This window comes from Rhamphochromis sp. 'chilingali', assembly GCF_963969265.1.
Source record: "Rhamphochromis sp. 'chilingali' genome assembly, chromosome: 2".
Lineage (NCBI taxonomy): Eukaryota > Metazoa > Chordata > Actinopteri > Cichliformes > Cichlidae > Rhamphochromis > Rhamphochromis sp. 'chilingali'.
In genome coordinates, this window is record NC_137930.1 from 31,719,592 (window position 1) to 31,733,004 (window position 13,413).

General features: G+C 37.6%; 1 protein-coding gene across 1 annotated transcript in view; it reads left to right on the top strand.

Annotated features, from left to right (window-relative positions):
* The first annotated feature begins 6,760 nt into the window (after window positions 1-6,760).
* The window catches only part of musk (muscle, skeletal, receptor tyrosine kinase), a 35,398-nt gene continuing 28,745 nt past the window's right edge, over window positions 6,761-13,413 (top strand). The window contains exons 1-4 of the mRNA XM_080874381.1: window positions 6,761-6,999; window positions 12,618-12,744; window positions 12,901-13,052; window positions 13,204-13,331. Of these exons, the coding sequence (XP_080730507.1) occupies window positions 6,885-6,999; window positions 12,618-12,744; window positions 12,901-13,052; window positions 13,204-13,331 (522 nt within the window). The 5' untranslated portion in view covers window positions 6,761-6,884. The remainder of the gene's footprint in view (window positions 7,000-12,617; window positions 12,745-12,900; window positions 13,053-13,203; window positions 13,332-13,413) is intronic.

Genomic DNA, 13,413 nt, shown 5'->3' on the forward strand with positions numbered 1-13,413 from the left:
ACACCCTCTAGCAGATCATTACATGAAGGAACCTTTTAAAACAAAACAAGCGCGTCCATGCTCACAGGTGTACACACGGGTGATCACACCCACAAACTACACCCTTTTTGGCTCCTACCTCAAAGCACACTGTGTTCTGTTGATCTTATGTGCTGCACAATAATGTTTAATATTTAGTATTTACTGTCATATTCCCATATATCATTGTGATGTTGTTTATTCTATTACTCTTGTTCTCTTCTGCTTGTTTTCTTTTTTCTTTCTCAACAGGTGATCCAGGTGATCGATATATGCATTTTCTTTTTCTTTTTTTTTCTGCCCGTTCTGTTGTTTTTTGTTTTTTGCCCTTCTCCCCCGTCCCTCTTCTCAGCTGTTTCTCTTTCCCTCTTTCTTTCTCCCCTTCTTTCCTCCAGTCAAGTCTGTCCCGTATTCAGCAAGTGAAAATAAAATAAACAATAAAAGGTGAATCAAATGGACCATTATGGCAAGGCTGGGATGGTCAATTTGGTAAAGTAAATCCGTCGGGCATCTTTCTTTGCCTTTAGACAATAATTCTGATGGCAAAAGAGCCAAACGGGACAGGCAAAAAAACCAAAAAAACAAAACTATATCCTGGTGAATAAATAACTTAACTATCAATGCTGGCGATTCTAGAAAGTGACAGTATTGTGCAATAGAATAAAGGGAGTAGCAGCGTATGATGGGGGGATGAAACAAATATTCAATAAGGTACTGTTGGGTAATATTGCACGGTCTGGAAGGGAACAGAATAACATTGGTAATCGTCTCAGGAAAATCACCTACAGAGTGAGGAAGAGTTATTCTTATTGCCCCGGTACAAAGGGGCAATACTATGGCGGTCAGTTCTGCATTTCGGGGCAATGAGTCTTTTGCTGCGTTTGCTCCGATGGTCCATCATGGGGGCGTTCAGGGGTGGGAGGGGTTGTCCATGATAGAAACAAGCTTTTTTAGCATTCTCCTTTCAGACACCTCCTCCAGGTTCTCAAGTCTGACACCCAGGACAGAACCAGCCTTTCTAATCAGTTTGTTCAGCCTGTTGGCATCAGCTGTCTTCACCCCACTTCCCCAGCACACAGCTGCAAAGAACACGACGCTCTCCAACACCGAGTGGTAGAACATGGTCAGCATTTTCCTACCAACATTGAAGGACCTGAGTTGCCTCAGTAGGAAAAGCCGACTCTGCCCTTTTTTGAAGATAGCATTGGTGTTCTTGGTCCAGTCCAGTTTACAATCCAAGTGTACCCCCAGGTACCGGTAGTCCTCAACTATCTCCACATCAGCCCCTCTGATGGTGACAGGGTTAGGAGGAGGAGCCTGCTTCCTAAAGTCCATAATCAGTTCCTTTGTCTTTGTGATGTTAAGTAGGTTGTTTATAACCGTGTGCTACTACTACTACAACTCCTCCTCCTACTAATTACAATAATAATGGTTATCATAGTGATAGAAGCTTGGAGTTAGAGTTCATTTGAAAATCCAGGGTCTATGTAACAACTCCCAGGTGGGCATGTTTGTGTGAATGAAGTACTAAAGTACATGGCACAGAGCAAATGTACTTTTATAATAATGTTTGCTGAAATTGTTTTTAAAAAAAGTATTATCACGCTCATCATGCTGACTCCAGCTTACGAGTTTGAGTTAACTCCAGCAGTTTGTATGTTTTCCCTCTTAAACATGCAGAGTTTAGGGTTTCCAACAAATTTTAATCAGCAACTCTTTTTAGAATGTATAAATTGCCTATTAAGATTAATACGTGTTTCATTTTTTAAATCTAATAACGCTCATTTTTGAGAACATCATCTCACCTAAGAGATTTAGCCATTACAAGCATAGTAATTTATTTTTTACTGAGAGTGAAAATCGCAAGAACAAATATAACCGTGTTGAACTATTATAAGCATTAATCATTGTCTTCACTTGTTTCACAAAAAAACATTTATAATTAAATCTTAAAGCAAAAAACAAAAAAACAAAAACTTGCCTATTGCAAACTAGTCTGTGCATTCAAAGCATTGGTAAGTCACGTGCCTTTCTAATCTTATCATCCCACCACCCCACTTATGAGCTCTGTTTTAATCTTAGCTCTCAGTTAGTTTAATCTCAGTTTGCGCGGTATAAAAATATTCTTATTTGTTTATTTTTAGATTTTTTCCTCGCATTGAGGATATTTGTGCTTGTAGTTACACAGCACAAACAAGCACAGGATGTACTTTCATTTATATATAACCTTTCTGTTCTTTGTGACCACTCAAATCACTTTTAGCTACAAGTTTTGTTTTAACCATTTAAAATTAATATATATATATCACTTTAGTGCAGCTCAAGCAATATCTCATACAAAAGCCCAATTTAGAATTATCAATTAAACTAACAGGTATGTGTTTGGACTGTGAGAGGAAGCCAGAATAACCCAAGTGCTCTGGAATTGGTCAAACATGCAAACTCCACACAGAAAGGCCTAACTGGGTTTTGGACCTCCATAATCCAACTATATTTCAGACCTTGTATCTGTGCCATGGCAATACTTCTCAAGCCACTCTTCAGGCTAAAAGAATGACATTTAGACATTTTGAAGTATTTTATTTTTATATTTAATCTTGAAATGGTCCAAATTTGTCCTGAACAGTATGCAAAGGTTAAATCATTCCAATGGTATTTGCTTTAAGAAATCACAGCACTAATGTGATCGACAAGAACAGTTTCTAGTCATAAAAACGTGATACGTGGTAGTAAGCTGCAGAGAATTTAAGCTCTAGCATATAATAATGTGAGCTCTTTCACTGACCTCTTATAAGCCTTTGTAATATAAAGGAAACAACTACTGTATATATACTGAAGAATATAAAGAATGCACAGCAATTTATCACCATTTCACACAGCATCCACAATCACAGTATTATAGTGTATTCACAAACATGTAATTATTTTAAATAATTTTGTTTTTTGCATTTTGTTACAATGTAGTTATACATTTTTAGAATTAATTCTTCATTTAAAAATATTTTGCATATTATAATCAAAAGTTGACTCTTAAAGTCTATACAAAGCATGCTTTGAGGGTGGACATCCACTGGAAGACAAGTGACCTTTAAAGTTGTAAATCTTGCCTGCAGAAAAAAAAAAAAGAAAAAAAAGAAGAAAGAAATCGCCAGCATCAAATGTGACGTTTGAATAGAACCATGGCATATATTTATGTTCTCTCAAGAGGCTAGTGGTGAGTAAAAATCCCACTGTAGGTGAACACTTTACAGCCCTCTCTCTGCTAATCCGCTAAACAAGCCATCAGGAAATAGATTTATTTATTTATTTATATTTTGAGAGGGCATATGTTCTGATAGCATGCGATAATCACTCGGAAACTTTTACAACTCTTTGGCATATACACTTCACACAATTCAGTGCCACAGTTGACTGCTTCACTTTACTTTTAGTACGATGTTATCTGGAGGTTGAACAGATGATTTTGTGTGTGTATGCACTAAAAGCCTTTTTCAGATTGTCAGCTGTGGTTCTATAAAAACGGAATGAGGCCAAAGAAAACAAACACACATCCATGTATTTGTTTTACTTCCTTTACTTTACTTTTTGCTCCTCCCCATTTTGCCACTCCTTTCTGTATCTGACTGTCTTCATACATAGCCCTTGCTCTTTGTTTCTCCCTAGATTTGACCTGATTATGTCATTTTAATATACCTTCTGGTTGTTTCTTGCACCTGGGCTGCAAAACTTGACAAACATTGTGACAAAGCTTTGTTCTACTCCAGCCTACAGATAAACTGTGCTGTATCAGGCTACTGTATGACTCGAGTCACATGAGCTCTAGTCTGTGACATTGGTGTCCACCCCATGTGGCTAACATAGAATGAGTATGCTTTTCATACAAATAATATAAAGAATTCAACTATTACAGTCTTTTATTTTCTTAATGTGACTGGCAAGTGTTGCTCAGCAAGAGGTGTAACGCATTTCATTTCCATTTTGTTAAGCCAGACACTCTTTGGTTCTTTTACAGCTGCAAAGAACACCTTAACAAACCAAAGTATAAAGTGAAGATGTACCAAAAGTAAATTTCCTCTTACCTGACTAGTGTATCTTTTAATCTTCTATCGAATGAAGCAAGTTCACTCCATATTCGAGCTCTCATGTGTGCATAATGTACATGTGTGTTTGTGGTAGGAGGTCCAGAGTACGGTGCATGTGGCAGGAGGTGAGCGTGTGTAGCACCCCACAGCAGCTGGTTAATTATTACAGAACATGTTGAGACAGTGTTCATAGGGAGTGGCTGACTGACACCAGATATGACTCGACTTAACTGTACGTTTGTGCATGCATGCCCGGAGAGAGTGAGAGTGGGGGTTATGCATAACACATTGCATTTGCCTGCTGGGCAATTTTACAAATTACAAATCAACTGAGATTGTAGTGGGATTGGAACACTGTTGATGTTTGTACCATTTGGACTGAACCATCTAGAAAGTCTTCAACATTCTAAATACAGAGTTTATTCACATCCTGCACATTTGTCCTTTTAAAAGTTTAGACCAGGTGTCTTACACTGCCAGGATCAAACATCTACTTTGTTGATGTTCAGGTTACAGCATGTAACACCACAAAATCCTACTAGTCAACATTCAGTATGTTTGCTTTTAAAATAGAACTTGACTCCTTCTTTTTATTAGGTTATAGTTAGGGCTGGATCAGGTGACTCTGAACCTCTTTTAGTTATGCACAGTAGGCCTGGGCTACTGGGGGGTTCCCACGATGCCCTGAGTGTCCTGAGCAGATGACTGCCCCTCCCTGAGCATGCTCCTACTGGAGGTTTCTTCCAGTTAAAACTGAGTTTTTCCTGCCCACTTTCTCCAAGTGCTTGCTCATAGGGGGTCATCTGATTGTTTGGTTTTTGCTGTATTAATGTATGCTCTTTACCTTATAGTACACCTTGAGGTAACTGTTGCTGTGATTTGCCATTATATAAATAAAATTGAATTGACCTGAACTGAAAAATGTGACTTTGGAGTTTAATGTAATTTTTTTATGTTCTCTCAAAAGAAAACAGACGTTTTGTTCAACTGTCATAATCTCAAAAGCCTTAGCAATGATCTTTTCAAATAAGCAATTTGTGTCAAATACACATGCATGTGAGCACCAACAAACACATTAAAACAAATACATACATATGAATACAAAATGTAGGGCAGAAACCTGGTAGTACAGCCTATGTAGAGAAAAAAAAGTTAAAAAGTTTACGGTTATCAAAACAATGGACGTCTTTAAAGTATGTTTGCAAACCTCAGTCTGATGCAAATTGGAGCCACTACTGCGATTCTGTCAGCAGAGGGAGGCAGAGTATTAGTGCAAATATTTAACAGAGACATCTGGTAATACTGAGTCAGAGATTCCAGGCCTATCAGTCTCAGAGGGATCTTGTTATCTTTTTCAGTTTTATCCTGGTTTGATACCAGGTTAAAACCTGATCTCTTTGATGTGTTTGGGTTACTTTGGTGTTGTAACACTTTCATGAAACAATAAAACTGATTAAAAAAAACTGGACTCATTACACTACATACAGCCCAGTTCTGTCAAGCAGCAGTGTAAACTAATAAAATCCTGTGCTTTGGCAGAGCAGCAGTTTATATAACATTTACTGTATACTGTTTACTATATAATAGGCTAATGTACTCTTTGAAATAGCAAAGGGTGAATGGAGCTAGACAATCAACAGATGTGAATTATTTCATCAGACGCAACGTTTACATGGACTGTAAGTTAAAGAATTCTCATATTATAGGCTTTTGCTAATTTGCCAAAAAGCCCATAAGAACAGAATGATAAAACAAAACAAAACAAGAAGGTCACAAACAAGCAATCCTTTGTATTTTACGTTTAATTTAATCCGCTTTATTTATTAATTTTTTGAAACAAACCTCCCTGTGACATCCGTTAGGTCAACAGTTAAACCTACACAGATGACAGACTGAAGCTAACTGTGTGTGCTGATGGAGTACAATAGTAGAGTGTATCTGAAGCAGAATGGATAAGGAGCAAATAAACTGAAATGCCATTCCTTTCCCAAAATAAAACAGGACGTACAGGCTGGCAGGCAACAGGTGGGCACAAAGGCTTCCTTCTGGAGTGTGTGTGTGTGTGTGTGTGTGTCAATATATAACAGTAAATGCATGTTAAGTAATGTGCTAAAATAAGCCTGTCTATATATTTTTAAAAATACGTATTTGTAAATTTCTTTATATATTAATATTAATGACTTAGTATTAATATTAAAAGAGGATACATCTGCAGATAAAATATACCTTATTTTTCTTTTGATGGTTGACATGAGCTGACTTTAGTGGCTTTTTGGTTATTTTACTTGTGTATTTAAGGATCACACCTCTGACCAGATTTACATGGAGCCATTGGTGCATGAGAAAAAGGGTAGTATGCCAATATAAAGTAATTTGCACTGCATATAAAAAATGTAGAAGTTTCAGAATTTCTGTGTCTTTATGTATGCCCATACTGACCAAAACCTGTACCTAGTGTCTTATATGAATATGATAAATAAACACTGTTTGTTGATGACTTTAAATGTAGTTAACACACCAGCACTGGAGCCTGTGGAGCTTAGAGCAGAACTACACAACCTGAGTGACTGTACATGAGGACAGCAAGCAGCTGCCGCCGTCAGTTACAAAGTTAAAAGACACACGCGCGCACACACAGATACATACGCAGAGTGATTGAGCTGGTTCTTGCTGAGCGCAGAGCTCATGGCTGTCCCTGGCTAAGACACACGCAGATGCACATAGGAGAGAAACACAACAAGAACATCTCTATATGTACTGGGGGAATCTCACCATAGTCTCATTATGTATCTGCTAGATAATGGTCTGACCAATAATTCTAGAGCAAGGATGACGACTGTGGAACACATTTTGGTCTTTCTGCTGATTTTGATCCCTTCATGTTACAACATGCAGACAGGTAAGTGAGACTCCTACACCAGAGGTCCTTCAAGCATGTCTTTTTAAAGTTTTCTAAAGTGTCTTATTACACTGACGTGGTGAATAATTAGAAGAACATGAAGTTTGAATTAATTATGCATGAAAGCTGCAATGTGCTTGCCAAGTTACAACAGCAATCCTAATAAGTGTCACGAAATGTAAACAGAAGAACAAAACGAAAAAAAAAGGATAAACCTTTTAAGACCGTGCCTTTGGATGGGTGCACATGTGTAAGTGAATATAATGTGCAGAAGACAAAGAGAAAGCAGTCTGAGTTTTTCCTGGCACATGTAATCACCTGTTTCCCACTGCACATCCTGCAGGGAAAAGGAGAAGGTGTTTATAGGTCAACATAGTGTAAATGTGATTAAATCTACATCCTTCCTACACTTTGGGATATCCTCTCTGAAGCATATGGTAGGGGTGGTGGGGAACTAGCTATTCCTGCTTCTTCTTCACCACATCTCAGCCTGATTGAGACACCTCCTGCTGAGCCACATTGGGAGGAAACAGCAAACCTGAGCTTGTTGTTGAACCAATAAGGTCAGCTTCAGGGTCATGAGATGCAAGATGTAGATGAAGTCATCGATAATACACTACTACACATTGGAAATTATTTAAAGACTACACACATAAAGCTATACATGCTACAAATCGTCTCATAGAAACAGGTGGTGCAGATGCAGTTTCTCTTTGCCTGGTTGGCTATTGTAACAGTCAAGCTACACGGTGGACTGACATGGTGTAGGGTTAGGTTTGACTGTAGGTTTTTCCTGTGGAAGTCATTGATCAGAAGGTTGAATTGATGTGCATAGCTTCTTCCACGTCATTGCAGATCAACTACAGTCAAATAAGAAAAGTATTTCTTGAAGATTTGATTTAAACAATATCTACAACACATTAACATCTTAAACTATTCCACTGGATTTACAATAAGTCTTGAGTCACTCCTCATTTTTTTCTTTTGCTTCCAAGGACCCAGACTTTCTTGTACGTTTTAAAGCGGTCTAAAACAAGTTCTCCAAGCTTTCTGAAGGTCTTTCAAATTTTCTCTTTGGACACTGGCTTCTATTTTCTCTTATATACTGTATTTCTGGGATGTTTGTATATATTTCAATAGATCACTGAACCTATTTCCTAAATATAAAGCTAAATATAAAGAAATAAAGGGTGACTCAAGACTTTTGCACAAAAGCGTACAATATTTGAGTTTAAACATCTGTGAAAATTAAATGATCATGGGTGCACTTTTTAAGATCAAGTGACGAGTTTGGCTTGACCACAGTATAACAAACTGTGATGAATATGTAAATGAATATTTAGCAACTTTGGACAGACAAGTGCTATAAAAGTGTTATTATCTTATTACTATTGGTTGTTTTATTTTGTGTTTTTTCAGGCACTGATTAATTGACCAAAGCCAATATGGCTGGCACAGAAATATTGACTTTCATGTCATGCTACGGGTGATCTGTCTTTATTTTCCTGTGTTTGGTTTAATTTGAAATGACTGCGAACCAACTGTGGTGACACATTGCAGCATTGCCTCACAGTAGAAGGTAACTGGTTTGAGTCTTCTGGTCAGCTGGGGCCTTTCTACATGGAGTTTATATGTTGTGTCTGTTACTGACAGTCGAAAAGTAGACTTGATAGTTGGTGGTTGCACAGGTAGCCAGTCCAGGCTTTTTAGTAGCAGAAATCTACACATTGGATTATGGTTTCAATCTGCATCTGTCAAGTTAACAAAATTAGACTTTCAATATGTACACCTTCAGACTCAATGTATAATTGTTAAGTAATTAACTGTCTATTCTCAGAATCAAGATCACTTATTGATTCAAAAGCAGCCTGATTAGTTAAAGAGGCTTTTTAATGTTGCTCAACATGCCTGTGTAACTGAACTAGAATAAACAATGGAAGAATCCTTTGCAGACATCTGAGCACCAGATACACCATGAGAACAATGCTATTTTTTTTTTGTTTTGTTCTCATTTGTCCAAAGTAAAAGTCAAAAGCTTCTATCTGGTCTGCACAACAGCATTGAAGTATGCCTGGTTGTGTGTGTGTGTGGTGTGTGTGTGTGCGTGTGAGAGAAAGAGGATAGTATTTACAATTTATCTCTGAGCATGGAAAAAACCTGGAGGCTAAACTTTTATTCAAGGCAAACTCCAAAGGAACCAAAGGTTATGAGTTACAGGCTGTATGAAAAAAGCACATTTTATGGGATAAAGATTAGGAAAAGATACATTTTATCAGGACATTTCTTGAATTACACACACATTTCTAAAGTGCTGCACACTAGCATAAACAAGCTGGTTGCTACTTCTTCAGCCAATCAAGATCAGCATTAACACAGCAACACTAAAAATAATAAAGGAACTTGCTGTTAGTTTGTAAGAGTTTGTAATGCCTATAGCAAAGGCCAGAAGTGATCACTGTAAGTGGCCTTCTCTATTGCAGGCCTTGACGGCCTTGAGTCATTTCTGGTGTCCAAAAAACATTCAGAGATTTTGGAAAAACAAAATCCTCTGCCGGGGTCAGATCCGCAGAGGTTCTCGTTTGCTTTAAGTGGTGAGTCATTTGGCTTCAGTCTTCAGATGTTACCCATCTGTTCAGACATAATATTGGCAATGGAAAGACATTGCAGACAGAAACAAACAGTCTTCTCCAAATTTGCTGCAACTTTAATACAACATAATACTTGAAAAAAAAAATTAAAGTTCTTAAGAGGAAGTGTTTCCTGATATTCAGCCTAGTCCTTAATCCACAACAAGGGTAACAGCAGTTCAACATGTGGTTAATTTCCTTTAATGAGATGGAAAGTTATTTCACCACAGAATTAATTAGGATTTGTTCTCTTGGGACAATGAATCTCCACACAAATTGACAAGACAATACATAGAATAGTTCATTGATACTGAGTTCATAGACCTCCATCTTACTTTGACTTTAGCTACAAATATATCATTTTTCTAAAGACCAAGACTTTTTCAGTACATGAGTATGCTTTATAATAGGTTTTGTTTTCATCAGTCAGTAGGAAGTCACAGCAGCAGTGACCTTGAATTGAGGGTGGGGATGTGGCTGCTTCTCCCAGCTATGTTATTGTGAAATCTTGGTTTCACCAAAGACAAAACAAGCACAATGCCCTGTAAGCCCTAATCCTATCATTGCTTCTTCTTTCTTCTTCTTCTTCTTCTTCTCTTTCCATGCTCTCACCCTTCCTCTGCTCTCTCCTTTCATCCCTCCGCTGGTTTATATTTTTCCTCTTTCTCTTCTTAGTTCGTGCAAAGTTTAAAGCAACCTAACTCTCTGATCTAAATCCTGTGTTTCCATCTCCTTACTTCTCTTTGTCTTTTAAAAGTGTGCTTTTTGTATCTTTCTTTTAAACCCACTACTAACTCTCTACTTCTCAATATAATAACCTAGAGCAACAAAACAATGTTGAAAATACAAGCTCAAAATTCCTGCAACTCCCTGTCCGTTATTAAGACGGAGTAGCCAAATAAATATTGATCACATCTTTAGTCTGGATGGATTTACATCACAAGAGATGTGTAATATTTTGCATAGTGTTTGTACACACAATTGGTGACTTATTCACCCTAGTTTTGACAAAGACCATGTGCTGAAATCAGATAGTGGAGAACATTGGGTGCTGTGGGGATAAAGGCTTTCCTTGAATGTTAAATTTCTCTGTTGTCTTTGCTTTAACCTCACCCGACTAACAGCAACCCTCTAAACACTAGATAAAGTTCAGCTTCTATACTGGTCTCTCCTTTTGTGCTATCCTCCCTTCCTCGTCTTAATCCTCCAAAACTAACCAAATCCTAAATGTTAATTCTGACAATAAACATGCTTCTTCTTTTTCTTTCGTTATCTCAAGGTCAAATTCTTCTGCTTACTCAGGTCAAAACTGTGACAAAGCACAAAACCTCTGACCCTGTCTCATTAGTCAGCAGTGTTAGCTGGATCCTCACTGACTAAAACAGATGACTCAGTCCAACAGAAGAATGCCAAGAATGTCAAATAATTTAGCTAAAAAGATGCAGCTGTTGAGACCTCCTTATCACTTATTATAATGTGCTTGAATCATTATATTGCATGCTGAAATAAATGTAAAAAAAGAAAAGAAAAGTGTACAGACTGTGAAATGTCCAATATCTATTTTTGTCTATCAACAGGGCTCCTTATAAAATATGAAAGCTTTTGTAATAGTATTTTAGATTTCTAGACATAGTTTACTTATACGGTATCTAATGACTAACTAATAACTGCCAATATAATTCTAAAATTGCAGTCACCTATAAATGAAAAAATAATTAATTCAAGTTTTGTAGCTTCTGCACCCAAAATCACAGCAAATACAATGTACTATCCTTTAGGGCTGCCACGATTTGTCGACTAGTCACGATTACGTCGACTATCAAAATCGTCGACGACTGATTTAATAGTCGACTTGTCGTTTGAAGCTTTGTAAGATCGCAAAAGACGCAGGAATAATAGCAGGATTTAAGAGTGTAATAACGGACTGAAACAGAAGATGGCAGCACAGCATGTACAAGGATGCCAGCTGCCGTTAAACCCCGAAGAAGAAGAAGCAGCTGTGTCCCAGAATTCATAGCGCGGCCCAGCTTAGTTTCCAACAATGGCGGTAGCTAGTTAGTTTTAATATTACTCTTATTATTCTTTCTGGGTCACAAAATAAACGTTTAACATATTTTCAGGCGAGAATGTAGCTGTGTAAACCTCAAATATCGGCTCAGTTTATCAGGACACCACATATTTTCAAAAGCGCTCTGACGTTTTCGGAGACGTCTGTTACCCACTAGCTCGATAGCTAGCCGGGGGCTAGGTCACTAGCGCCGTGAGAACACCGGACTCCCGGCAAATTGTTTTCAAACCCACCGCTGTCTTTCGCGACTCAGGTTAAATATATATGAGTCACTTAGATAACTTAACAATGTTATTGTTTGGCTTTTTTTTTTTTTGTATTTTATTTGTTCCTGAGTAAATCGGTTTGGCTGAGATTAAAGTTATAGTTTTTACACAGCTGAATAAACGTCAAGCAGACAGCTGATTATCAGAAGTGTGAGATGCTGGAGAATATACTCCGGTGTCCTGTTATATTTTAGATAGCAAGGAGTTTATTAAACTTTACCGAAACAATCTGCAAATTTCATTAAAATTGAATAAACTATCATCTTGTCTTTATTTTTAGTTAGCACCTTAAAAGCTTAAAGCTGTAAGCTAATGATAGTTATATAAGAGCAGATGCTGCTGGTGCAATAAGCTGTAGTTTTATGTCCAGTGGATGATGATCTGATTAGTCGACTAATCGCATAAATAATCGGTGACTAGTCGACTATCAAAATAATCGTTTGTGGCAGCCCTACTATCCTTACAGTTCTTCATTGAGGCTTTAAGGGTAATAACATATAACCAATAAACATTTAACAGTGTATTAGCATAAAACATAATTCAGCGCACTATGTTTATGTATTAACTCAAACACAAACTGCTGCAACTACAACAATAAATAACTTACATATATAAAGAAAAATCTTGATTTTTTTCCTTTGGATCTTTTTTTCGTAGCACCTCGTATCATCACATTATTAGAGACAGTGGACGTTCTACTGGATCACAATGCCACCTTCATCTGTGAGGTGGAGTCACACCCCCCTGCTGAGATCACCTGGACCAAAAATAATCACCAAATTATGTAAGTTTACAGCTTTATTTAAACTACAACAGTGAACTTAATTTTGATCCAGTTTAGAGTTAGGTTGGGGCTGTAGTCTAACCCAGGAGTATTACATATAGAACACATATCCAGTGATCACTTCTTTGCTTTGCACTGTCCTTTTTGTCCCATTAGGTACTATGACACACGGTACCTTACCAAGGAAAAGGGTCAGATGTTAATCATCCCACATGTAAGAGAGTCAGACAATGGGGAGTATTGTTGCCTTGCCAGTAATGGCATTGGAGAACCTGCCAAGAGCTGTGGAGCGCTTCAGCTAAAGATGAGTATGTTTACTTTTTTCCAAGGATGTATGACTGGAGTTTGAGCGAATCTGATCATTAGTTCACATTTTTGAAAAAAATAACTAATACCAAGGCATCATTAAAAGAACACATTCCAAGCCACTGTTCTATGTCTTGTTGGTTTCGTCATCAGAGCCACAGATCAAAAGGCATCCCACCAATCTAACACTACTGGTAGAATCCAAAGCAGTGTTGCCCTGTGTTACCCTTGGCAACCCTAAACCAGATGTCACGTGGCTCAAAGATGATGAGCTTATCAAGGTACAGTTGCTGCAAGTTTTCTAGGTAAAATACATGCAGTTCACTGACTTATGGAGTTAATAATAACTGTCTGAGAGTACCA